Source organism: Fusarium tjaetaba (genome assembly GCF_013396195.1).
Source record: "Fusarium tjaetaba strain NRRL 66243 chromosome Unknown NRRL66243_c0000254, whole genome shotgun sequence".
Lineage (NCBI taxonomy): Eukaryota > Fungi > Ascomycota > Sordariomycetes > Hypocreales > Nectriaceae > Fusarium > Fusarium tjaetaba.
Genome location: NW_023501450.1, coordinates 47037 through 74025, shown reverse-complemented (window position 1 = coordinate 74025; position 26989 = coordinate 47037). Strand labels below are relative to the sequence as shown.

The 26989-nt window shown below is 48.4% G+C and overlaps 7 protein-coding genes across 7 annotated transcripts; 5 read left to right on the top strand and 2 right to left on the bottom strand.

Annotated features, from left to right (window-relative positions):
- Positions 1-2014: 2014 nt before the first annotated feature.
- Positions 2015-3902, top strand: FTJAE_10769 (uncharacterized protein; the record flags this gene model as incomplete). The annotated part of the gene is made up of 5 exons (XM_037343643.1): positions 2015-2343; positions 2405-2629; positions 2681-3440; positions 3487-3660; positions 3711-3902. The coding sequence occupies 5 exons, from the start codon at positions 2015-2017 to the stop codon at positions 3900-3902; spliced, it is 1680 nt and encodes a 559-aa protein (XP_037202172.1).
- Positions 3903-4712: 810 nt separating this feature from the next.
- On the top strand, positions 4713-7492 carry FTJAE_10768 (serine threonine kinase; the record flags this gene model as incomplete). The annotated part of the gene is made up of 5 exons (XM_037343642.1): positions 4713-5279; positions 5325-5445; positions 5489-5636; positions 5681-5850; positions 5901-7492. 5 exons carry the CDS (start codon positions 4713-4715, stop codon positions 7490-7492), a joined length of 2598 nt encoding a protein of 865 aa, XP_037202171.1.
- Positions 7493-9316: 1824 nt separating this feature from the next.
- FTJAE_10767 (ras-related GTPase rag) lies at positions 9317-10436 on the top strand (the record flags this gene model as incomplete). The annotated part of the gene is made up of 2 exons (XM_037343641.1): positions 9317-9492; positions 9542-10436. The coding sequence occupies 2 exons, from the start codon at positions 9317-9319 to the stop codon at positions 10434-10436; spliced, it is 1071 nt and encodes a 356-aa protein (XP_037202170.1).
- A 243-nt stretch (positions 10437-10679) lies between these two features.
- FTJAE_10766 (SEP domain protein) lies at positions 10680-12002 on the bottom strand (the record flags this gene model as incomplete). The annotated part of the gene is made up of 3 exons (XM_037343640.1): positions 10680-11415; positions 11460-11890; positions 11940-12002. The coding sequence occupies 3 exons, from the start codon at positions 12000-12002 to the stop codon at positions 10680-10682; spliced, it is 1230 nt and encodes a 409-aa protein (XP_037202169.1).
- A 472-nt stretch (positions 12003-12474) lies between these two features.
- On the top strand, positions 12475-14885 carry FTJAE_10765 (pre translocase subunit; the record flags this gene model as incomplete). Its single annotated transcript, XM_037343639.1, has 5 exons — positions 12475-12735; positions 12789-12895; positions 13178-13403; positions 13453-14379; positions 14427-14885. The coding sequence occupies 5 exons, from the start codon at positions 12475-12477 to the stop codon at positions 14883-14885; spliced, it is 1980 nt and encodes a 659-aa protein (XP_037202168.1).
- A 566-nt stretch (positions 14886-15451) lies between these two features.
- FTJAE_10764 (urg3) lies at positions 15452-17246 on the bottom strand (the record flags this gene model as incomplete). The annotated part of the gene is made up of 5 exons (XM_037343638.1): positions 15452-15535; positions 15597-16228; positions 16281-16497; positions 16544-16819; positions 16866-17246. The coding sequence occupies 5 exons, from the start codon at positions 17244-17246 to the stop codon at positions 15452-15454; spliced, it is 1590 nt and encodes a 529-aa protein (XP_037202167.1).
- A 6989-nt stretch (positions 17247-24235) lies between these two features.
- FTJAE_10763 (endocytosis ankyrin repeat Nuc-2) lies at positions 24236-26923 on the top strand (the record flags this gene model as incomplete). The annotated part of the gene is made up of 3 exons (XM_037343637.1): positions 24236-24373; positions 24422-24762; positions 25672-26923. The coding sequence occupies 3 exons, from the start codon at positions 24236-24238 to the stop codon at positions 26921-26923; spliced, it is 1731 nt and encodes a 576-aa protein (XP_037202166.1).
- Positions 26924-26989: the final 66 nt, after the last annotated feature.

The following is a 26989-nucleotide window of genomic DNA, read 5'->3' as shown; positions in this document are numbered from 1 at the left end:
ACTTCCCAAGTTTACACCACCATCACAAGTAGGTACTTTGGCTCAGGAACTGACCGTACATTAGGTTCTTTTCGTTCGCTTTCAACTTGCATTTCTTAACATCTCCAAGTAACTCGAGTCTGAGCATTACATCTACATTCCCAGTCACAAGCAATTCTCGCAACAACTGTCGCACAAATTGAAATCCCTGTCTACACTGCCCAAATCTCCAGCATCAATCCAAGATACTTGTTTGCGTATGTAGACAGAGCCCGATGTCCTCAAGCTCGCCAATCATCAACCCGACGTCAGCACTGCTGACGAATTCGACTTGACAGAGTCGACATATTTTCGATCACTCCATCAATCAAGAATGCAACACCAAGAAAAGTTGTTTCGGTCAGTGTCTTGATCAGAATCGCACAGATCTGGTGTATAACTTCCGGGAATCAAATGTTGACTGATCCGCAGTTTTGAGTCATTCTTGAGGCAGTTGCTTATAGCCGCTTTGTGAAACATTGACACGGCATTGTTAAACACTTCTAAAGGGGACACAAAGACGTTGCAGGCCCTTCGCATCTTATGCTTCTTCCACTTTTCTGTGTCTTTCCTGGTGCGGATTAAGACTCAGTCAATCAAGAGTCACGCCATACTGCACCTCGCTGCATGTCGACTTCGCAATCACCTGCATGACCAAATTATAAGCCATCCTAGGGGAGGAAAGAAAACTCAGGACCTTAACCCTAATAGATTAAAATCTTTAGGTAAATTTAGCCTATACTTAGGGGACCCTTTACTTGGTTTATTTTAACACCCTATATCAAGGTTCGGTGTTTTCTTGCCCCCGGAGGGCCATCGCCCCAAGACCAGCACGCTGTCAGCCAACAGCATCAATCATTTCAACCCCCCTTGTTGCTTGTGCCTCTCTTGGCGCCTTTTCAGCTGCAATATGGCGTACAGAGGTCACACTTCGAACTTGATAGGCAATTGATCCGAGAGCCTAATCCCCTAAGCCCGGCCCGTTGCGCTGCCTAGCGAGGATCTACCAATCGCCCTCTGATACTCCGAGCAAGCCCCGCGTTATCTTGAGCCGCAGCCATCGGTAGAGCGAATATCTAGCAACCTGGCCGTCATGAATGGCACAGTCCTCAAACATCCCCGAGGCAGACTATCTTCAGGTGACAAGAACGCCCAAGGCGACCTTTGCGCGGTACAGAACGGAGCAAACCAAGACCCCGTCATCAGAATCTAACCGCATTGTACAATCATCAATCAATTGGCTGCCACCATGAAGCACAACTCTATTATGGCATACAAGTTGCGGCTAGAGGATGTACGAGCGTACCTTCAGGCCTTGTTTAATGACCAGAGTATTGAGGTCGAGGTATGTAGATCGGGACACTGAGAGTGGCAATGCTTTCATGAATCAGAAGCTGATCCGTGGCTTCAGCCTGTAGATAACGAGCTTGTATTCTATCTTCCAAGAGACTTGACTGAAGTGGGTTATCTTGTCGCATTTCTGTGTCTCGTGATGTCCCTAACCCAGCAGCTGACATGTGGAATAGGCTGAGAAAGAAGAAATCCATGATCTCGCGGCATGAAATATGCAAATGGCTATAATACATTATTGACATATCTTTTCACAGTATCCAATTTGAACCCCTGCGTTTTCTTCTAGTCATTTACGAATATGAGCAATACTGAGTGTTCTGTTCGGGTTACATGAGGCAAGTTGTATGCGCCTTCGACTCAGCCACTTTGTATATCAGTGCCCTACCTGGCCTCATACACATTGTCTCTCTCTTACCACCTTCATTCACACCTTCACAACCATCACTGCCAACTTCCTTCTGAGCACAGTCAATACCAGGCACTCTTCATCGAATTTGCCGTTGCATATGATCTAGGCTGTGCGAATCTTGGATCCTTGTTCTATGGAATTGGAATTGTCTTCATGGAAATAAAATAGCTTGGTCCCGAGTAATCTATGAAGTCTTCAAGCACTAGCTCATTTATCAAATTTCCATACACTATCATGTCCTCCCAAAATAGTATCACTACTATGGAGCTATCCGAACAAGAACGTTACTTCGACAGGATATGCGATGCTTCTCACAACTACCCTCAAAATTCTTCCAGCAGCAGAAGGAGTGCCAGAGCCCGGCAAGCAGTAGCCACTACTTGGAATCAAGAAGCAGCTCGGATCTTCCACCCGAGACCTGAAAATGCTTGTCTTAAGATCTTTGAAACCTGCGATTGCATGACTCCGTGCAACTGTCAATCGCTCTCGGGTGATGTCAAGACCATGGGAGATCTCTTACTTCGGCTGCAGCCAAACAAGAAAGCCCCAAAGATGAGATATGTGTAAGTTCCATGGTCTTTACTCTGGTACAGGACTTAACAAATGCAAGTCTCTCCAATCCAGATCTTCCAAAGATCAAGTCAGATGCCCAATTACGATGTTCAAATATCTATGCACGTATCAACAAATTCCGCCTTCGTTCCTAAGCTGCCTCTACTCCTTCCGACGGTCACACTCTGCTCAGGAATGGTGTAACCTTCCTCAATTCAACGACGACAATACGCTGCTCTCGTCCGAGGACGATATCCTCCCTCTCGATCGAATGGGTCTCTCGGGGCGAGAAATTAGGTATTCTTTTGTCTTGAGATCCGTCGAGAGCTCCACCTCTGTCCCAAACAGATCTTGGGGAGTCCGGCAACTCGCAGTATATCATTCCTTTGACATCAAAAGCGGGCAGTCGTTTTGGGTGACCTGCAAGGGAAACTCACTGAACGAGCAGTTGTTCCAAGAAGCTTTGGCTGAGAATAAATGTCTCCAGTCAAGCTTTCTAGAATCTGTTCCACGGGCGTTCTCGTCTTCTCTTGAGGTTCTCACTTTGCTGATTGACTGGTGTGATGATGATTGGATATTCTACATCAACGAACTCTTTGATGGGATCAAACCACTTGTGGACAAAGCGAGAACCCCCGCCATAAAAGACGAGTCAGCCCTTACAAAAGACGTGAAAATCATAACAGGGTTGGCTGAGTCTCCTTCGAAAAGGCTCTCACATATGACGAGTCTCGAATCTGGGGCAGCGCGCAGTCAAAGCAATGAAAAAGAGGATCCGTGGGGTGATCTCAATGACCGAGTCAAAAGACTTGAGAGACTTGAAGTGTTTTCTTTTGACGAGCTCCAAAAATTGCAACAAGGCTTGGAGACGATTCAAGAAGCGCTCCTGGTTCTCAAGCTAAACAACCAAGTCATCAGACAGATCCGCGAGCACTACCAGTGTCTTATGACTCAGTATCGGCTTCCCGCTCTGAAAGAGATCAAGAAAGGTTGCGAGGATTCGTTTCTTCGATATTGTCGGCACTCTCGAAATGTCGAGGCCAATATAGACGCTCATCAGGCGCAGCTCAATGCGCTGCTATTGCTCGTCAAGGAGAGCAAAGAAATGGTAATTCACTTTTCAATACTGAGAGACTCAAGACTGACTTCCTTAGTATAACACCATTCTCCAATACAAAACCATTCAGATCAACAAGATCTACGCAGAGAGCGCACACTTGTCGACTCGAAATATGGAGAATATCGCCAGCAAGACCAAGCAAGAGACGAGCTCGATGCATATCATCACTTTTGTGACTCTGATTTTCCTCCCTGGAACATTCATGGCTGTATGTCACTGTGTCCTTGGACATTTTGCAACAACTAATTTGGCTGGCAGTCTTTCTTTCAGAGCGGTATCCTTGAATGGCCTCAAGTGGGCGCAAAGGCGGCATGGAGACTGAACAAGCAGATTTTCTCTCTATTTTTTGGCCTTTCCGCCACTATCACGATCGTCACCATTGCTATTTGGATGATCATTCTTATCATGCTGCGCAGGCCGCAAAGCGAAAGAGTCAAACACGCATCTTAGAGGAACACAGCACAACCTAGGGTGTCGATTTCATGTTATTTCCTACCATTTATTCCTATTTATACTTTTTATAGATAATAGATTTCAACACGAGTTATGAGCTTATGAACAAGATGTATCTCAATACTTATTACACAAATCAGGATGTGCCTGATGATGTCGATTCATGTCCATGTGTGGGATCATTTGTTAGGCTGCAGCCTGGTTCCCCGCGCCGATTGGCATGTCGCACCATCTCCTACACTCTCACCCTCTTGTGAGGCTCTGTCATCTGGTCTCGAACAAGCCCTCATGATAAACTATATCCATGTCTCATCTCAGCCACTTTCAAGGTATAGATCTTCGGTTCAGAGATCCAAATCATACGAGAAGGCAGACAAATAATGGCTTTGCTTTTCAAGGCATCCCCCGACACAGCCTACTTGGCCAGATAGTGGTGGGCATGATACAATGTTGCAGAGGAGAGCCTTGCTGCATATGCACACCCTTCCTAACCAATCTGGAAAGATGATGGCCTGAATTAGTATGAATTGGAAAGTGCCTTGTCGGAAAAGATCGCACAGCCTTTTATGCGAACCACTCTCCCGCGACCTTAAATAATTTATCAGAAAAGACCTCCACCACTTTTACCATCCATCAACATCACCAGATTCCCCTCTTCTGTATATCTAGATTGTACACAATTGGAACACAAAGATTGCTGTTTTCACCTACACGCCGGACTCTGATGGTCCTCCTTGAATAGCCGACCAGTTGAGATTTGTGGCTGTGAGCTTATTCCAGCAGAGAGAACCTCCTTGAATAGCCGACATGTCCAATCCCAGAAAGCGCCCGCGCGACGAGCGCAATGAGGAGTTCATACGATATGTGCGGCAGGAATCGCAACCGGGACTCGACGGAAACGACATTGTGACCAGGTTCGTGAGTCCTGCAGTTACGGCAAGATGGTGGAAGAAAAGTGGCCAGCGAAGGTTACCTCGAGCGATCGATCGCAACATCCACGCTCTTCCTACGACGATTGAGAATGGCTACTTGAACATCTTCTCCATTTTGGTGTACATCAGCAGGACATACCTCATCAACAACTTCACCTCCAATGGTTACCAGGACCTGCAACTGCCTTTACTCAATCCGCGATGTTTCGGCGATGATCCTGCACTTGTCGACGACATGAAGGAGTTTTGCGATAACCAATGGATGTTCTGTCCTCTGATATTCTCGAGACATACCCCCATGGATAAGCGATACATCGATCCTCGGCAAATATTACCTAGCAAAACGACTTTCACGATAACAACTGATTCGAGCTACTCTAAATCAATTATTAGGGTTGTAACCTTGTACCCTGAATGCTTCGATCACGAATGGAGTCCGACGGTAAATTGCCTCCTCCGCATTTCCCACGCCAACTAACTTGAGCAGGGTACCGTTGTCTTTAAAGAGTACCGCACACGAGAGAAAGAAACTTTGCGCGATGCATGGATCAAGGAATACAACGCATTCGCCGCGATCGAGTCCTGTGATTACATTGTGAAATATCTTGGTTCATTTGAGCAGAACAATCATCCTGGAACATGCGAGTGAAGGCAGCCTTCTCGAACTGTTCAAGCGCAACGAAAGACCAATAACCGAAGAAGAGCGGCGGTATTTCTTATATGGCTTGATGGGTCTTACGAAAGCCATCGACAAGATACAAAACCTTGGAGGCGGTCCTAGGAATCAACGAACAGGGTTGTACGTGGCACTCCCAGTTTTCTTGGTTGTTACTAATGTCGTAGTGCTCACCGTGATATCAAGCCTGCCAACATCTTGGTATTCCCTGGTCAAGATGGGCGATACTCATATGGCTTCCGAATGAAGCTTGCTGATTCCGACACTGCGACACCCGATCGACCAATAGATGAGGATGAATCCAGTTTCCAGGATAATGATGGAAACAGGACATATTGTAACCACCCTCTTCTCACAGTATTGGATTACGCTAACAAACCTCAACAGGCTCTCCCGAAGCAACCAGGCTCTACAGGGACCAGGAGAAGGGTTTTATGCAGGTTCCAGTAGCCTCCGATGTCTGGTCTCTTGGTTGTGTCATCAGCGAAGCAATTGTCTGGGTTACTGGCGGCACGGCTGCCCTTGATGAAGCTGCCAGCGATCGCAGAAGGGAGATACTGACACATTGGCCACTTCTTGCCGATGGCAGCTTTGGCGAATGTTTCCACAACAGTTCCACAGCGCTTACTTGTGTTGTGAAATCACATGCAGCTGCACTCGATGCGCTACAAGGTCCCATCTTCCTCTCACGGAATGTCTGCAGTCTCGTCGAGCATTGGATGCTTGTACCATATCGAGAAAGACAATCCCCCATCCTTATCTGGAAAACCTTTGAGAGAAATTACCGGGAAGTCTTTCACCCTGTTCCCCCCTTAGGTCATCATACCACGCCTATCTTACCTCAAACCGGCTTCCACAACACTCCGATACTCACTCAGTCACCCATGAACATAGCTGAGTCGTTGTTTCAGCCAGACCGATCTCCTCACCAGCGGCCATCCTCCCATCCAGGACCTTCGCACCAGATGGGTATGGCTTTGGATCGCCCCGATATACACCAGCGAGACCCCCTTGGCATCAACACTCGCATGGTTTCGAATAACGGAACCTCAATCGATCGCCACATATCAGCTCAATGGAGTCACAATGGTTTCCAGGCTATATCTGAGCTGGAAGGCAAATCGTCCCCTGCGTCAGCGGTATCTTCCAAGGAGTTCAATCTTGGAAACACTCTGGGTTCTCCAACACATCCTGGCATCTCACTTCCTGCTCAAGATAATCATTACCATTCGATCCCCGACGCCAACACTGCCAAGACATCTGTCGACATCAACAGACTCACCCCACAGAAACAGAATGAAATGGGTTTGTATGGGTACCTCACTGTCGACAATGTTGTCAGTCACCGCAAGAAGAATGGTAAAAGGGAATCATTGGAGGGCTACGAAAAGTTCCGCAATCGGATGGGAAATCGGCGGTTTGTCTTTATAATAGACGATTCTGAGACGATGCGTGATAGGGAGCGCGAGGTACTTAAAGTGTTGGAGGTTTTGGTATGGCTCGTCTGGAAGATCGATCAATCTGGTCCAGAAATCCGCTTCACTTCGAAACCAGACAAGAAATTCCCGATAGAGCGTCGGCCTCGGGTTCTTCTCAAGATGGAGTTGATGAGAAACGCTCTGGACAAGTTCATCAACCCAGTACGGCACTGGCTCAGTGGCAACGACGCTGAAACCCTCTGCAATATGAAGCACTCATTCAACCAGATATTCTCAGATGCTAACATGGTGGATCCCAAACGTCCAACGAGCGTTATTATCCTGACAGATGGAAAATGGGAGCACGGTGATTCACGTGAAGAGAAAGGTGCCGAGGCCTGTATAACGAAGATTATCAAGCGAATGGAAGATAAGGGCATTGGCGACACCGCTTTCGCCTTTCAGTTTGTGAGCTTTGGTAATGATCCAGTTGGTCTTGGTCGGCTGAAATATCTGGACGACGATGCCCTCTACGGAGGGGATGAGGATAACCGGACGTAAGTTCTTGTCGCCGTCGGGAAGATCGAGGCTGACCTTTTCAGTGATATTGTCGACCATAAGAGTTCTGAATCGAATGTCTGGGCAATACTGACAGGGTCGGTGAGTCCAGGTAACGATAAGATCTCGGCGAGTCCGTCAATTGAGAGGCCGTCATATTCTCAGGGAGAATGAGCGATGATTTATATGGTATGCTTTGGGGACATTGGAGTTATGTAATAAACATTTACAGGGTGGCAGTTAGATTTGGTTTATATATACCCATATACTGCACCTCACTCATGGAATTAATCCGTGTTATTGAACTGGTTTCATGTTTAACGTTGAGATGATAGACGAAACAAGCTATACTTGTACAGTTCTAGCGCATTCTCTTGTTTCCCTTCCTGGCTTTTAGGCACTCTGGGATTGGATGGTGTCGTTAGCTCAGTGGCTTCGCTTGGTTGGCGGAGTGTTACCCTATGCCTTGGGTGATCAACACTTTGGCGAAGGGACTGAATGTGTATAATGACGAAGAGTACCATGAAAAGCGAAGGCTAGTCACTGGTATCTGAATCTGATGTTTCAAAAAATTTGGAGCATTATGTGCTTGTTGTTTTGTAGATGCTGACTTCCATCACACGAAACAACAGCACGATTATGGTACCGGATCGCTGTAAGGAAGAGAACAGGAATGGAACTTCATGTTGATGCCAAATATCAGAAGAAGGACCACTATAGAGCATACAGAGAATATTATCCTGAGCGAGCATGCTTAAAACTTTCATCCACTAGATTTTGTGGTGAGATTAGACGAACTGGTAGTTTAACCCCGTCTCAGCTGAACAAAATCTCGATGACTCCCACGAATCCCTACTCTGTCAATTGATATACAAGGGGAAAATACCTTGTGACTATATAGCAAGTGAAAGGCCATTTTAAAAGGAAGGATTCAAGTGTTTTGTGTAAATATCCGCGTGGAGTGCATAAATATTGTCTGACAGGAGATAAGGAGTGGTGTTGGCATGAGTTGTCCTCCTATAACTACAGCAGCAGTAGCACGGGATGATCCACTGGATTGTCAGTGAATTACTATATAAGTGTAATGTCGGATCGTTTTATGTTTGATGTGATTTTTGAGTCAACAGGCTGTCATGTTACAATTAAGCATTGGTGTTTCAAGTGGTTATTCGGCGAGGCCTAGTCTTCGTCACGAAAATAAAGTCGTACACTTCTATTTCTAGCAAGCTTCCCTTATCGTGTTGATATTTCTTGGTTATTATTATTGAGGTTATCTGTTCTCGGTGTCGAGTTCTATCACTGAGTGCTGCATAAGAATGAACCTGTCCCACGCATCAGCACCTGGCTTCACCAAGTCCTTGTTTACCTAGGCGGCATTGACCTAGCAATACGACCCTAATTTGTTATACCAACTTCAGTTCTCGGAATTAAAGTAATAAAATATTGTCAATTGCACTTTATCCACGCATATCTACAACATGTCCGATGTTGGCTGATGCGGAATATAGCAGATAGACAGAGCTCGTTCTGCGGATACAGTATCCAGAAGCTCTCGCCGAGCTTCACAGAAACTCGATCCATAAGAGAAACATAGTTCACTCAAGACTCAGGTAAAAACACAAACAGAACTTTAGCTTACCAAAAAGGATACAGCAATTGGAAGACCAGCCAAGACGTTTCATCCTCTGACCATATCCGGGGACGGGCGCTAAACCCCAAAAGACGCAAGCGCCAAAAGCTAAGGCAAGCTACCTTTCATCACGTCCCCTCCACTGCAACTTTCCAACCCTCCATCATCACCAACACCAACACCAACGACCTCACATCATGGCCTCCTACATCGATACCTCCCTCGCCGAGGCCCAGCCCGCCCCCGAACTCCTCGGCGAAGTCAAGAAGCCCAAGAAGAAAAAGGTCCTCCTCATGGGAAAGTCCGGCTCCGGCAAGTCGAGCATGAGGAGTATTATCTTTAGCAACTACATTGCCCGCGACACGCGAAGACTGTAAGTTTTCCCCCGTTACCTAGTTCTGAGGGTTATGCTGATTGTTTAGGGGCGCAACTATCGATATCGATCTTTCGCACGTCAAGTTCCTCGGAAACCTTACCCTCAACCTCTGGGACTGCGGTGGTCAAGAGGCCTTTATGGAGAACTATCTCTCGCAGCAGCGCGTGCACGTCTTTTCCAACGTCGGCGTGCTGATTTACGTCTTCGACATTGAATCCCGCGACGTCGACCGCGATCTCGCAACCTACGTCTCCATCCTCTCCGCGCTCCTGCAATACTCGCCTGCCGCAAAGATTTATATCCTCATTCACAAGATGGATCTCGTTGTTCCTACGGCACGCGAGTCCGTTTACGACGAGCGCATTCGGGTTGTGCGACAAAAGACCTTTGAGTATGCGAATTCAGTCGGTATTTCTACGTCGTCGATTGAGCTCACGCCATTTGCGACGTCGATCTGGGATCAGAGCTTGTATAAAGCGTGGGCGTCGATTATCCACGACCTTGTGCCTAATCTTTCTGTGATTGAGCGAAATCTCGCAAACCTAGGTCTCGCCATCGAAGCTGAAGAGCTGCTGCTATTCGAGCGCACCTCATTCCTCGCCGTATCATCCTGGACATCATCTGAAGGACAACGAAACCCAACTGAGGATCGACTAGAGCGCATGTCCAACATCATGAAGCACTTCAAGCAGAGTATTTCGCGCTTCACCGGTACGCCGCGCAATGCCGAGCAGTTCATTCGAATGGAGCACAAGGCCGGTAATCGATTCAGTCTGTTTATTCTCAAGTTCACGACAAACACGTATCTCATGGTTGTTCTTCCACCTGGAGAAGCTCGGTTCAACGCTGCCATGCTCAATTGTCAGATCGCTATTGAGCACTTCAGATTCCTGGATGGCCCCGCAACACCAGCTCACAACACCGCCACTGCTGCCGCCTAAACTGACACGACCGCATAGATCGGAGTTATCACGGCGTATGGCTTGTTATTTGGCGTTAGGTGTTGAGATACCAATCAATGTGATATTTTGAGTATCAATTACATATATGCATACACGGCTCATTTACAATTCATTTCGCATTTTAGCTATCTGTGATTCTATCCATGACCTCTATAAGTCAATGCTAGCATCTGCATTTGTTGGCCAGTCCGTAAATCAACCTCAACGCCGATTTTTCCATTTCTAAGTCCACTTGACAACGGCGGTACCTCCCTTCTTGAACTCGGGCATCTCGCCAAGAACCATGCTGCGGTCGGTATGATCCTTGTTGGGGAATGTTGTGGAAAGAACCCACGATCGAGTTCGGGTGTCTGGCGACGCTCCCTGTACGAAGCCGTAGACATCGTCAACAGTGTGGGTTGTGTTAAACCGAGCAGGTAGACGTGTGCCATCGGGCATCTGGATTCGAATCATGATGGTAGGCTGAGCATCATCGACGGTGGGAGCGTTGGATGACGAGGGAGCGGCGGAAGAAGCAGCAGGGGCAGGAGAAGAGCTTGAGCCCTCAACACCGGGGACAACAGCTCCAAGTCGCTGACCAGAACCACCGAAAGGTCTGTACTTCTTGGGCTGTGCCTGGTATGGTGTGTCGTGCTGGTGAAGCTTGACATCGATGGGCTGGTCATGCTGCACGTTCATGAGGTGAAGGGGTGCGCGACCAGCTCGGATCAGGGCGAGGTCAGCCTGGTTTGCGGGATCGTCAAATCGGCGAAGGTCACCATCATCGATACTGAAGCCATCTTGCCAGATGTGAAGAACTCGTTCTTGAGGTTCGGCGTTTGAAGAGCGAGCTGGGCCGTGAGGATCAGGAATGCTACGACTCTCGACACCGTCTCCGCCAAGGGTCTGTCCAGTTCCTCGGAAGCGACTGGGCTCAGAAGGGCCAGCCTCGTTCTCGGCTTCGGGGCGTTGAGCGTTGCTAATCTGTTAGTTAAATTCACCTTCAAATGCTCAGAGACTTACGCTCGTGCTTTGGCGAGAATGTCGCTGATGATCTTCTTGGGGCCGCCCTCCTGGTGCGGATCTTGAACAGCCAACCCAGACTTCTCACCACCGGCAAACAAGTTTCCTCGTCCATCATCGTCTTCGCCGTCGAAGTCATCATCATCCTCATCACCGTGGTCGTGCTGGTGGGATGAGCCACCGAGAGATCCTAGAGTAGCAATCCCCTTCTTCCTCTGTTGTGATGCGGCAGGTTTGCGGGCAGGTTGGCTGTTGCGGGCAGCCTCTGGAGCTGGTCGACCGTCGAGGGTTCGAGGGCCAGTGTAATTGTCAGGAGCTGCAGCGGCAGGGGGAGCTGTGGATGTGTCGCGGTTGTCATCTTCGGCGTCACGAAACCAAGCATTGCTGGCCTCGGCGAGATCCCAGTTGTGGGCTTCGAGATACTGTCTGGCCTTGGGCGCGTTAGCTGGAGTACTCAGTGCGAGTCAGACAGATGCGAACCTCTTCAGGGCTTGCGCCGCTCAGGCCTGCAAACTCCACGATCTGGGCTTCGTGGTCTGCCATGTTGACGGTTGAGGGCGGGGTAGTTGAAATGTGTATAGATCAAATTTTCAGAAGTCGTAGATTTCTGAGGAGTGTCGATAAATTTGGACGTGATTTAGCTGAGATTAAAAAACACGTGAATCTTAAAGTGTGTTTGTTGATGAATGAAGGTTCCAGCAACAGGCAGGCAGCTTGCTCGTCACCTCTAAGCAGAGGAACCTAAGCTCTAGGTCTGGGTTGGTGGCGGTGGGCTCCTTCACCCCACCTTCCTCGACTGGGCCATGACACAAAGTGGGACCCACTCACCACTTCAAGTCCCCGGTCTGCAGCCTTACGTAAGGATCTGGGGGAATCAAGCGCGACGGTCGACAAGCCGAGATCGTCAACAACCTCTTCAGAAGCTAGCTCAAGCCGACAACGACCAACAATCGAGCTTCAAATCATTTCCTCCTATAGTTTCATCCGAACGAGCGCTCACATCTCGAGGCCTGCCATGTCCGACGAACACAACCACCTCACCGAGTCCGGCGTCACATTGCACTCCGACAGCGAACTATACTCTGCAGGCGATGATCTCTCTTCACCTCCCTCGTCAAACTCTCCCGTCATTCTTTACAAGCCCCCTACAGTGTGGTCTTTGATACGGGGAGCTGCTATCAACCTCCTTCTACCTTTTGTTAACGGCATGATGCTTGGATTTGGAGAGCTCTTCGCTCATGAGGCTGCTTTTAGGCTGGGATGGGGAGGTACAAAGGTATACCATACTGCGCAGTTCTCAAAGCTATCAACCCTTACTAATAAATCCAGGTCTTCCCCCTTTCGCGAAGAAGAGTTCACCCTATCGGACCTGGTATCGAGCTTCGAGAAAAGCCATATGCTCCTCGCCCTTCGCTGGACGATTTTGCAAGCCTGGAGTAAAATGTCGGAAACCCTTCACCTTGCAGATTCTTACCCATTACACCCAAGGCACACTCATCGCTATGAAATATCTACGAAAAGAGCAAGGACGGATGAATGCATATCATGTTAAATAATTTGAGATTATATATTAGACAGGAACATGGATTGTGGCGTTTCGTTGCACCGGTGGTTCAAAATGTAAAAAGAAAATCACTCATTCGAACGCAAGCGACGTCAATTACAACCACTCGACTCAGTCTCTCAACTCTAATCAACTCCCAATCGACTCGTCACAGGCCGAGGCCTAATGACAAGGTGATTCGGAGATCATCGGCGGCGGACTATCGCGAACCCGACATTTACCCGCCGGTCCCGGAAAACCAAACCTCCAAAAAATTCCCAGCAACATCGCGCAACTTATTGTCCGACCCATCCCACTTCATCACCGCCGCAATGCTTCCCAGCCGAGGAATTGTGCGCTCTTTGCCTTCGGGCGCTTTCCAGAGGCCATGTGGTCCTTCTGTGTGTTTCTCTCCGACCAATTAAAAAAAGACTTCACTAACAATTGTAGATGTCAAGGACCCTGGGTAGAAAATTCGATGCTCGACAGTTCGGCACAGCGATGAAGAGCGCTCGCACACCTCTCACGGCTGGGACAAGAGTTGGTGTCAGGAATATTGCTGCGCCTGTTGTTTTGGGCGGAATTGCTTTGTCAAGGCAGCTCTCGCTATGGGGTTATAACATCTATGGAAAGAAGAAGACAGAAGAGCCCGCTGTTGAAGCCGTCACAACGCCAGAAGCTCCCATTCCCCCCGAGACCATCGACCCTACACCCATTAACGAAGCTCCTACTCCTGCCGCCGATAAGCTCGCAGATGTGACACAGTCTGCTGAACCATCTTCCGTTCTGCCCTCCGAATTCGACCTCGAAAGCATTGCCGACCTTGCCAACCCTAGCATTCTCACTATGCCCGAGAACATTGGTTTTCTGAAGGAGATTGGCCTCGACTACGGCTGGGGTCCTACATCCGTTATGCAATGGGTCCTCGAGCACGTTCATGTGTATACTGGTCTCGGATGGGGAGGCTCAATTGTCGCAACAGCTCTCTTATTACGTGTCGTCATGATCTACCCTCAACTTCGAAGTGTCAAGTTCAGTGCTGCCACGGCCAAGATGAAGGCGGATCCTCGTTCTCAGGAAAGTCTGGAACTATTGAAGAAGGGTTATCAGACAGGTGATCGGGAGATGATTCAAAAGGGACAGTTTATCGGCAACATGGTCCGAAAGGAATACGGCACCGAGATCAAGAACATGTTCTGGGCTTTTGTCCAGGTTCCCTTCAGTTTTGGTCTGTTCCGAGTCATCAACGGTATGATTCACATCCCCGTTCCTTCTATGGAGGACGCTGGCTGGGCCTGGTTCACCGACCTTACTGTCGCCGATCCCTTTTACGCCCTCCCTATTGCTGGTACCGTTATGCTGGTCGGCACCTTGAAGGTAAGATTTCTGACCTCTATATGAGATTATGTCTAACGTCAATCTAGCTCAATTCTAAATACACACCCCCTGAGCAAAAGGCCATGATGCAGAACATGGTCTACGTCATGAGTGCAGTGACTCTCATCGCTACAAGCTTCCTCGGCGCTGGCGTCAACCTCATGATGGTTACCACCGGAGCTGCCACATGCGTCACAGCCGCCATCCTCAACAACGAGTCCATCCGTCGCGCCCTCGACCTTCCCATCCCCAAGATCGAGGAGCCCGTCTACAAGCCTCCCCGCGTCACCCAGGCCAAGGGCTTCGAGGGCATTCGTGAGCGTCTCACCGACAACCTCGACAATATGAAGAAGAGCGTCTCCGACTCAGTCGGCAACATGACGAATCAGTACAGCGGGACTGCTGAGGAGCGAGCTGAGAAGGCGCGAAAGGAGCAGATTCAGAAGCTTGAGAAAATGCGACGAAAGTTGGAGCGTGATGAGTTTGAGAAGAAGTACAAGCGATGAGCAATCTGTATGACGGATAACTGTAAAATAAGGATAAATCTTGTACACTGTTTCAACTGGACCAGGCATTGTATAATAGGCATTGGAGGGAGAACGACATGATACCGCGGGGGCTTTTGCATGACTGGATATAAAAGTGTCTGCATGTATCTATCGATGTAATAGAAACAACAACCATCCCAATTAATTCTTCAACTCAATGAATTAAGCGGTAAACGCCTTCAACGACGTGACTTGACTTGGGTCTCAATTATAAAACTAGGCAAACCCCCTGCCAAGGATTTCTTTTCCGCCCTGCAGCTCCCTTTTGCCCATTCCATCCATTTCAATTCATCTTGCTTGTGTTTTGTAATAAAATAAAACCCGCCACCCTTTTTGCAGCATACGGCAAAAAAGAGTATAAAGAAAACACATCTTCTGGTTTTAATTTGAATAAATGCTTTGAATGCGAGTTTAAAAAAAGAAACTTTAAAGCTTCACGCTCTATTTCCTCCCCTCCCGTAATGTTTCATTTCAGTTAATACATCCAAGAAGGGCATGTGTTGCATTAAAAATAGCGCCTTTGTTTAGAATACGGTGCCGTCGCTCTCGATAAGGATCGGGGGCTCTTTGGTATTAGGTCTGTTGATCTCGGCAATCTCACGGCCGCCCTGGGATGAGTTAGTGCTGGTTCGTGGTTTTAGGGAATCTTGTTGGTGGAATAAAACTTACCCTCCAGCTACCAGCCTCTAGCAACTGTGCCAAAGTCAATTCATTTCCACCCAGCTCTGGCTTCAGTGCCTTGTTAACCTCGACACACAGCATATCGAGGAACCCGACTGTGACACCTCTCCACTCAACGATGACATCGTCGCTGGGCTCAAACATGGGTGCCACCTCGACACCCTTGGCGCCTGTCCGTTGCACCCACTCGTTGTAGTTCTGAAGACCCCTCTCCGCATCATCCTTCCTCAAGTTCAAGACACCCATATCGACGAAGAGACCACCATTTCGGTACTCGGGCAGACCAGTGAGCAATTCTGTTCCGGCAAAGTGCATCTTGAGGAGTTGTTGCATCGGTTGCATGAGCGAGTAGGTGAGCCATTGGGTGAGCTTGTGGAAAGGAAGAATAGACTCCCAAGCAGCGGCGTTTGAGCTGTTGGGGAAAGCGGAAACCTTGGGAGATGCGCCAGGTTGAGGCATAGCCTGGCAGGGCCAAGCGTCGCCGAGAGAGACACCGTTGATCGCGGTTCGGTTTGCGGGCCAGATGGGAGCGAGACCGGTCATTAGGACGTTCCACAGGACGGGCAGGGGAACGATAAGCATGGACGAAGCTTGTGTTGAGGGGTGGCCGAGGAGATGGTCTAAAAAAGATTAGCTTTGTCGCGGGAGACCGAGACCGTTAAAGTTACATACCGATTAAGCATCCAGGGCGACCCTCAAAGCCCCAGAAATCGTCCTTAGCGGCTAAAGCTTCTCCAAGGCGGACCAGAAGATCGGTGCGACCCTGAATACCAGCCATTTCATTGCCAGGTTTTGATTGAAGACCAGCAGCGAGCTTCTCGACAGTGAGATTCTTGAGACCATCCTTGTCGACCTGGAATTTGTTGTTGGGGTTTCCAGAAAACAATCCCTGCCGATATTAGCATATTGTAATGCGACAGAAAAGCTGTACTCACACTCTTGAACATCTCCAAGCTGGCAACTGCAATACCCTCTGATCTTCTGTACACGCGACCATTCTCATTACTCTTGTATTGCCAGGAAGTGCCAGCGCCCGCATCTAGAAGAACGCTGACTAGGAAAAGGTCGATCAAACGTCGGCATCGCTCTGTGTTATCCACATTGGTGGGCCAGGTGGAAAGAAGCTGGGCAATGCGATCTCGACCTCCAACAGCAAAGTGCTGGTATCTGCCATGGCCGGGGATGCTGAGGAATGGGGCATCATAGTCTCGCTGCAAGCTGTCAGCTAGAGATTTCGCGATTTTCGTTGTTACTCACCTTGATAATTCCTGTAACAAAAGTAACCACATCAGGAAACTTGCTCATATCCACATCGAAATGCTTCAACTCATTGCGCAGCGCCTTGTCAGTGACAATCTTGCTTCGCTCTCTCACAGCACCAAGACTTCGCAAGTAACCAGCAGGATCGAGCTGAGGGTCCGGAGGTCGAGGCAGATCGATCTTTGGGAGTTTGACTGGAGACATTGGGCCACCGGGGGATGTACTGGTAGCTGAAGTTCGATTGAGGGGGTTGCGATTGGCGCCAGGAGCAGGAGATCTCAAGCTCGAAGAATGCGAGTTTACGCTCACATTGGATTGGGAGGTGTTGATGGCCTGGTCGCCCTTTGGCGTCTTGTCTTTACGAGAAAACAGGCCCATCTTGACGGGCTTGTCGGAAATAACGGTTACACAGCTGTTGTACAGAATCGAGGAAATTCGAGTATGTTGTATGTAGAAACTGATTCTGGGCTGATAGGAAGACCAGACGAGAAAGCTGAGGCTTCGGGGAGGTGGGGCCTCTTAGAGCGATGGACTGAACTGGACTGGACTAGAGGGGAAGGGTCCGTGAGTTGGAGTGGGAGTGGGCGCGCAGTCAATCAAGTCAGAGGCGGACGGAAGAGGGTTGAGAGAGGGACGAGCGTCTGCGGTGCGTCTGCGTCTTGGTCGTAGGTGCGTCGAGGATCGGAATGAAGCGAGAAATGATTCGATGGCTACAGCGCGGGATGCGCGGGCGTTGACCTCGTGTCTTTGATGCAAGGGAGCAAGCAATTGAGATCTGACAGGACCTGAATCAGCGTCTAACAAGTCTCTTTTCTGCTGCAGAAGCAAAAAAAAGAAAGAAAAAGGCTATAAACGACAAAAGCAGAAACGGTAGACGAGAGGGAAGGGGATGGGGGTAGGAAGACGGGGCACAGCGCTTTTGAGGAACCCAAAAAAGACCCAAGAGCCAGACAGAAACAGAGCCAAAGCCAGAGCCAGCTAGAACTAACAAGCCAGCCAAAAAGTCGAGTGAAGTGAACTGACTGACTGACCAGGGGAGGCCCAGGCATCTCGGAACAGATGAGCAGAGGCAGTCAAAGTGTATCCACACCGGTACAAGGACCCTACCAGTGTCGAGCGAGTGGGAGAAAAAGAGGCGTCAGGGGTGGGAGACCCTCGACTCCTCTGCGGGGATTCGGGGGCTTGAAGGCTTGGAGCTAGACCCAACAGCGGCCCAAGCAATGGGCGAGTTGGAGGTGACCGAGCGTCGTTCGGGGCCCCTGAGTCCGTCGGCGATCGCGCAGGGTACAAGGGATCCGCAGGGATGCTCTGCCTAGCACTGCACCAAAGTTAGTGGTCTCCCTGGCGGTTTTGGGACTTTGCACTGGTGAGATTCGACGGTTGCTGAGCTTGCTTAGGTCAACGGGTCTCACGAGTCAACTGGTTTCTGGCGTATCTGCGATTTCTCGGCGTGAAATTGAACTCTGCGGATTGTTCGCCGAGCCGCAGCTTTCTGGACCTGGTCGTTGTTGATGATCTTGCTGGGTTCAAAACTGGGGAACAGTTATGAAGCGGCTCCGTTCATGTCGATTACCTTATGAATCGCGAAAATGCTCTTGGCGACACGGTCAAGCATTTTATGATGCAATGGCGTATCCTGTAGAACGAGGCTGCTTCGGGTTTGGCTTTTAAGGGAGTGAAGAGGATAGTGTTCCGTAAAGAAGAACCCTGGCTGCAGCTGCAGAATGGATGGGATGTGTGATGCTAGGTGACAGCCTTGCTAGAATTGCCAAACTCAGCTAGGTAAGGTAGGCAGACTAACTAAGCTATTGGAGACGGCTCGTCTTGATTGACGGCGAGCCACAAGACGGAAATGAGATGGACGCAACGAGTCATGAAAAGATTCATGACAGCCTGCTAAGCCTGGTGCATTTGCATAACGTCGATGTTAGTGGGTGACGGACTGTCCAAGATCAAGCACTAACAAGGCGGACTTGAAGACAGAAAATTGTTGAGGCCGAGCACAATTAATCGACATTCGACAACAAACAATCACTGTAGGAATTGAAATCTCGAAATAACCGCCCGGGAAGAGGATCGGCACGAAGCGAGACAAGAAATAGTCAACGATCAAGTCAAATTGCATGTAGAGTGAGACATTCTGGAATGACAATCGCGCGTACGGGCTCAGACGAGATCAACTCCACAATGAACCGATAGAAGCAGCTAAAAAAGAAAAGAAAACGAAAAAAAGAAAAGGTTCTCCTCAACTGGCGGCAGGCAACCAATTCGGTAACGGGCATCGTATCCCCAGGCTAAAGCGTGCCTTTGTATTGGCGGTTTACGATAAACAACGCCAATCGGTCGGGACGTCAAGCGAAAAGAGGAAAGTGGCTTTTGTTTTTTTGCTTCGAGAAAAAAGAAATGACTGACTTGACAAGCGTCAGAGAGACTGTCGAATGAAGAGGGTATGCCAAGAGGGAAATGTTGGAGAAGAAGAGAGAAAAAAGTAAAGAAAAAGCAAACCAGGCCATTAGTGGTGTTTCGATGTTCAGAATCGAAAGATGTCGAGGAAGGGACTACGGTACCCATTAGACATGACTTTCTGTTACTGAGATGAGACATGAGGCAAACGAGATATCAATTTGTGTTTGCTTCACCAATTGATTCCATCATTACAAGCCTCTACTGTAGGTACTCATTCGACTCTGTACGGATATTCATCTTCTTTCGGTCCCCCACTTCAATCTTACAGCACATGGCAAGGGACGGAACCGCACGTGGCATCAGAGACAGCCACGGCCCGGAGAACTATTGAACCTTTGAAGAGCATATGCAATGTGATTGTGATATAAACATCCTCTGATGCAGAACAAGTTCAACTTGAGAGTTCAATGGTGATAATATAATGACTCGAGCAATTGAGCAATTTATGTCCCTTTCACAACATCCTATTTGGGCATGCTAATGTTGCTAGATTTCCGAGTCAGCCTCAATCCCACCCACCCAAAGTCACTTTCTTTAACTCCTACTGTCAAGCCCTGCGATTTTCTATGCAAGTCGCCCAGGCACAATCACACTGTCACATTTGAACCCTTGTTCTTCCCCGGTGCATGATCCCTGTAAGAAATCTAGGTACGTTTTCTACACATCTCTAGACTCTCCTCTCAAGAATCTATCTCTCCCTTCGTCCTATCTCACTATCCTTTGTGTACCTGCTCGCTATTCACACACTGCGCTGACTCGAGTACCAGCAACACCTTCTCAATGATCCACTAGCTCTTGTCGATCCCGTCTTCGAGATGCAAGCCAGGATCTTTGTGCAGATTGTCCGGTTCGCTGATCTACCAGAGCATTGACCACGCACCACGGCCCAGTGACAACCGCCGCGCGCGTGTGGGCAGCAGGGCAGGGCATTTCATTATTCGCTTTCCCAATAGCTTGCGGTCGGCCTGCCCTCTTTGGTCCCAAAAGGAACACCGGGGCTGAGGTAGTCTTACGCTTGACAAGGGAGAGACAATTTACACTGGTAAATCATCCGGGACTAGTGAGCACAAGTCAGGGGTAACCTACTGCACCTCGATCAAGTGTGACAAAATAAGCCTTATAAGAAACCTACTAATTTTATAATAACTTACCCAGTATGAGGATAACTTGCATCAGTATTATTGTCATCTAGGATCAAGGTCCCAGGTTTTCTGACCTCCCCTGGATTGGAATTGCATGCTCATAACGGCTTCTTCTTTCCATCAAGCTTCTGCTGACTCTCCCCCAAGAGTTGCACTCCTGTGTCTATTGGTCGCCCGATGATAATAGCGTGGGCTATTAAGAGTCTGTGCGAGCATGTCCTTTAATGTTGTGCATCGTCAATCCACGCCTCACCCGCACGCACGAGCTTGATGGTTTGTTAGTGACGTTACTTTCCACAGCACAACTTTATTTAAACGATATCAGAGTTTAAGCATGAATAATGAACAGAAATGCTATCTCAGGACTTCCTCACTCTTGACAAAGTTCTTCCCAAGGTCTCGCATCATCGTCGATCTAATCGATGAGTATCCACAGCTTCGACCCGACAGGCAAAAGAACCTTTCCTCACAGCAATAACAAGACAAAAAACAGAAGCTTGGTACCAAGAATGGCTCTGACCCTTGATACCATCGGGCCGGATCGTCTTCCCCCGGCGGACCCAAGCCAAATATTTCCTTCACCGGGGGGTTAATCCGACTGCTCTTTTGGATCCCAGTCGGTTCTGTTCCTGGCTAAACGAAGCGGAACCAGTCAACCGCAGTCCAGAGAAGCCAAGGTTGCAGCGAGATTAGGGGGGATGGAATTTTGGAAATGGAAGCTCGGGAGAAGGGCTCACGAATGTGATGGCTCATGTGGAAAAGTGCCGCCTTGAGGCTTCAGCATTCCAGTCAGCGGACAATATTAGCGACCCGAGAAACTCTCCAACGTCCAAGTTAACTTGTTCAGGAGATCCTTAAGCGATTGCACGCTAAACTAATGAATTGGGTCTTGGTAATGCACTCAATCTTGCATATCCATTCCGCACCATTTTTTACGATTGTCTCAATTCGGACGAAAGGGTGCCACGAACTTGGCCGATATCTACAGAACAGTACAATGGCCGATATTAACGGTACATCCCCAATATCTCAGTAGCATTTTGCGTTGTTTTTCATCACTGCTCATTTACCAGCTTTCACAAATCCCATGTCTCCCCAATAAAAACAAAAGCCCCCCTGCCACCGGGAATCTTCCCCGAACGCTCCCTCGGTTCCGTCATTTCATTTCCAGTTTCTCGTTAACAACGCCCTTTTCCCTCCCATCCCACATGGCAACCTTTCCCTCTTTGCTCACCCAGCAGGTAAACTCTCATTCAGCCTTTACTGGATATCGACCATGTGCGTGGCGTCGGGCTTTCTGTATTAGGTTCAGCTAGGCTTGTCCTAGATACAAATCCGTGTCTGTGCCGTGCCCCGGACTCTGGACGGTTTTTGTCTTGCATGACTCTTGCGCTTTGATCTCCAGTTCACGCTGTGATGACCTGATTCTTATCCTTATCCCACTGCCAGGACCATCTGTGTGCCCAGGTTGAGAACATGTGAAGGCTGGCTGAGAGAACAAGTGATCGAGATGGCAGAGAAAACAATGAGATACCAAAAAGAATATACCTTTTTTCAGGGTTCACGAGGCAGCAGTAAATTCCCCTGTCATTACCACGTTTTACCACACTCTGGGGACTCTTGACGCCGCAGAAGTGCATAAATCCCATCAACCCATTCCATGCATCTCCCAAAGAGCACACATATCCGAATATCAATCAACACACGCCCATCTCCCACTTCCCATCCCTAGACCCAACGACTTTTCTTCGAGAACAACTCGCCAGGGGCAATCCCGGACCGTTTCAGCCATGGCCAGAAACAGACCGTCCCTCCGAAGATCCCCTTCGCTTCGTTGACCAGAGAGCCGGTAACCTAGGCTGTTCTCGTCATTTAAACTTTCTCGCTTGGGTTTCAGAATACGGGTTTTGTCCTGACTAACGACGGAGGTCTTATTTTGGAGTGTGTGGATTTGCGACAGGAGAGCAGCAGAAAACGGTAGCTGACTCGCTTGGGGATGACGATTGATTGCCTGAAACGCACTTGGAATGACATGCTGACGATGAGATAGATCGAAGCTTGTCTGTTTCCGGGTGAGGTTGGGCTGAAACTGAGGTTCTTTTTTGAGTGGTGACAGTTCCGATGAGATTTAGTCTGGATGAACATGAATCGAGGATGATCGTTACGTCAACGATATAATAGGAGACGTTGCAAGTGTCCAAAGTTGTCCAGTGCTTGCGCCTCGATGACCAAGTTGGCGAAAGAATGCGAGCCTAAGGATACTCAACGCCTGGTGCCTAGACAGCATGAATGCTAAGCTTTGTCTCATCAGCAGCCATAAGCGGTTGAGAAGCTTAGCTCCTCGGAAGTGCTCATCAAAGGACACTCAACTGAAGATGGATTCGAGCGGCGTCTATATCTGAAACCACCTACCTTTGAGTTTATGCACTGATAAGTGCCCACGGTCTTTCAGCCTTATTCATGCCTTACACTAGTTCAGCTAAGATAGCATGATAAGAGCGTCACAACATTTACAAGGCATAAACGTTCAGTTGTGGCATTCATATTAAGTTCACATTAATGAGTGTAACGTTTGCTTCGCCGGCAATGGGTTGCGGATAGAATGATATGTGACTGTAGTGAACTGCCGAGTCGTTGCAACGAGCCGTGTTTGACGTTGCGTTTAAGCTCATGGATCATCAAACGTCCTGCCGCGCGTATAAGTCATGTTACCTGACGATATGTCCATTGGACAGGGTCCAGGTGGGATTGAGAGAAGGGCAATCATGGGAATAAGTGTAATCTGCGGACATGACCTTTAACTTCAGGCCCCACTGGAAATGTCTTATTGTTACTTTATATGAACCTAGAAATAGAACTGAAGGTGTCCTTCTTATTATGAATCTTGTCCCGGTTCATACATGGTGCTAGAATATGCTTCCAGTCACAATGTTCTTAGAACTGAGACATGGAGAGAGACTGTTTAGGACGCAACAATAACCTTGAGCTTACTCCGTCTAAGAGCTCGTAAATGATTCAGAGATAAAAGACAGACCTCAGCAGTAATCCAAGACATGCATCCGTGGTTGGTTCCCTTAATTTTCTCGTATCATCTAGCCTGTTGGAGTGGCTTGCTACATGGACGTGTCTCGGCTAGGATCTAAATAACCTCATCGCCTTAGGCTTGGTCGAGAAAGAATTAGCCGTGCTACAATTTCGGTCCTCAGAATAAATGTAATTGGCAGACCGTTTGCGTGTGTTTTTACCGCTCGCTGAGTAGGCTGTGTCCTCTGGGCTTCTGAGTGTGATGTATGAGACAGAATGCTGCAGGTCTAATTGGTTGCAAACTACACCAATACGGAGCTTTCAGCTGATGTTGGTCACGCTCTTTTCTTGAGCAATTCACCCAAGGAACTCGCAGTAAACTCTGGACTATACAGAGACAGTATGGAAATGAGCTTCGTGGGAAGCTGTATTGTCGAGCTTTCTTCTCTCAATCGCTAATTACGTACATTCTATCGAATAATCAGAATGGAGGAGTTGGCCTCTTGAATGCCATCACTTGTCATCTTCGACTTTCAGCCTCACAGTCTTACCTAGGTGGCGCTTTCCAAAACCAAGGCACACCAGCACAGCCTCGTCAGGCTGCCAATTCGATCAGTGCCGTCCACCTTCTCATTTCTTCCCCATTCACATCCCGATCATTCCAGGCCTTAATAGCAAGCATCATCTACAAAGTTATCGAATTTCTGCGATCGATCTCAAATTGGAACGTCCGAGATGTCGGGTCTCGAGATTCTTGGCGCCATTGCGAGCTCTATCGCTTTGGTGCAAGCCGTCCAAGGGACACTCAAGGCTGTCGAGTTTCTACGCCAAAACTCCGATATGAAGGGGGAATGCAACAAACTGAGGAAAGAAGTATGTTGAAGGAATGAATGTTGAAATACCTTGTGCTGAAATGGGTAGATACTCATGATCGACTGCTTCATCATGCAGGCCAGAGAGCAGACAGATCCCATGATACCAGCGCAACGTCTCATTGGATCTCCAGAACACCCACTAGTCTCCTTGACAGTACAGGAGCTTGAAGAGATATTGGAAGAGCTTAATGAGATTGTGGAAAAGTACTCACGCTCTCGCAAAGTCCACGACCCGAAGAGGTACACAGATAAGGTCAAGTGGTTATCAGATGCAAGCAAGATCGAGGAGCTTCGAGAAAGAGCTCAGGCTACTAAGTCTAATCTGCACATGGCCATCACGTTTAGGGTTTCTTCCATGGTGGATAGGGGAAATGTGCGACAAGAAGTGTGAGTTCGCATGGTGTCGTCCGCTGTCTAAACTGACGCATTGGTAGTCTCTTTCACCGTGTTACACAGCAGTTGGCTTATTATACTCAAGAGACTCACAATATCTCCCAAACTTTACCCATGCTACCCCAGGGACCACAACCCAAGTCAGAAAGTTCAACCACGGACCTAAAATCCGTGACGCAATGCACAACAATCCACGAGCCTGTTCCAGCCGCAAGGGAAGAGAACAGATTTACTGAGAGCTCGGAAGCTTCCTTGACAAATGATACCGAACAGACCGTCACTGTAATAAAAGAGGAGAGCTTTGTTAGTGTGACATCCATCCAACCCCTCGGCACTCGTTCATGTGGCTCGAAATGCCAATGTCAATGTCACCGAGAACGACGAAACTGCACTGGCGCATGGGCAGTCTCCCTCTTCTCTTCGTGGCTCACTCATTATGATAAAACCGATGACAATTCGAAAAGCAGATGTAGATGCAGGCCCAGTGTTGAGTTCGAATTTCGACTTCCAAGCTGGCTATGGGCAGGAGTCCTATCATTTCAGGCATCCCGAGGACCCAATATTAGCTTCTCTTTGCGCCTATCCAGGGTCCTTGAATCAGTCGATGACTTATGGGTTACAATGGCGAACCCAGCCTTGCTAGAGACCCGTATTAGACAGGGGTTTGTATATTTTCCAGATGACACAGCTGGAAATGAGTGGCCCTTGTTATCGGTAAGTAAGGCATGTGTACAATAGCGTGGCAAGTTTGTTGATGAGATTTCTAGATGGCATTGTATAACCAAAGTCCGGACTGCGTAGAGATTCTTCTCAAGCTTTGGGGAAATATATTGCCAAGTCAGAGACTACCCAGGTTCGTGCCTAGAAAAACAAGCATGCAATGGTACCACTGATGCTGGTTAGGAACATCGGATATGAACTTAATACATATCATACCGAAGGTGATAAACCTGAAATCGACATGGCAATAGACAAAATCTTGCCTTTTGTGCAAGACTGGGACGAGGTGAGCACAACTAAAGTTCACATAGCAGCAGGAGGGGGAGGAGGAGTGTTGGACGCATTGCGCGAGCAACCTTGGGCCATTGACGAGCTTGACGAAGTTGGAGAAGCCCCAATCCACATCGCAGCGCGCAGTTACAACTTTGAAGGGCTCGAGCAACTGATGGCGGCCAAGGCTGACGTCAACCGGCAAAATCCTGTGGGCTATACCCCCCTCATGGCAGTAGCTGAAGACGGCAACGACGAAATGATACAGAAACTTCTGGGGCACAGCGAGTGCAAGAAGCGTATTAGCCAAGGCACTGGCCAAGGTATAACTGCGCTACATTTTGCTGCCAAAGCAGGGTCCCTAGCCTGTGTCAGACTGCTACTCGCGGCGGGTGCGCCTGCATCAAAGACCGACGAATATGGTAGAACTCCAATGACTTACGTCGCGTGGGGGAATCAAGAAGATCATCAAGAAATCTACGATACAATAAAACTTCTACAAGATTATGGGGCAGACATCGAATCAAAAGATAGTCTTGGTTTAACGCCAATCCTATGGGCATGTCAAAAAGGCAATGTCTCGATCTTGAAGGCTCTTGTTCGAGCAGGTGCATCACTGGGCGCCATCGATTCGGTTCGGCAGAATATTATACATACAGCAGCTTTTTCTCATAACTTTGATGTTGTTCATTACCTTGCAGAACAAGATCTTGAGGGAATAGACCCACAGCTTCGAGACCTCGAGCAGAGCAGCACTCCTCTGGGCAGCTCAAAATGGATTTTTAATAAGTACAACTTGACTTCCAAACCTCTTCCAACTCAAGAGCAACAACAGACCTTCGTCAAGTTCTATTTCAAGATGCTGATATGCGACTTGAACCGTCACATGTCGACTCTTCGGAATATTCAAGAAGCAATACAAGATAGGGACTCAGAGGCCACATCAGGGCTCCTCGATGTACTGATCAAGAGGAATGAGGCTGGTTTCCGGCAAGAACTTATTGGCTGGTATAGAGGACTGAAGTTCTATGTTTCAGATGGTCAGTGGGATAAGTTGAAGGAGGCCATATGCGAGGAATACGAAGAGATTTCGGAAAAGGCTGAAAGAGCGGCGATTGCGAGACGGAAAACATTAACGGATCCTGAGATAAAGGAATTTTTCTGAGACCAACATGGAAACAATAGGATATCTCATCGTCGGGACGCAAAGCAACAGATTGTGTATACCTTG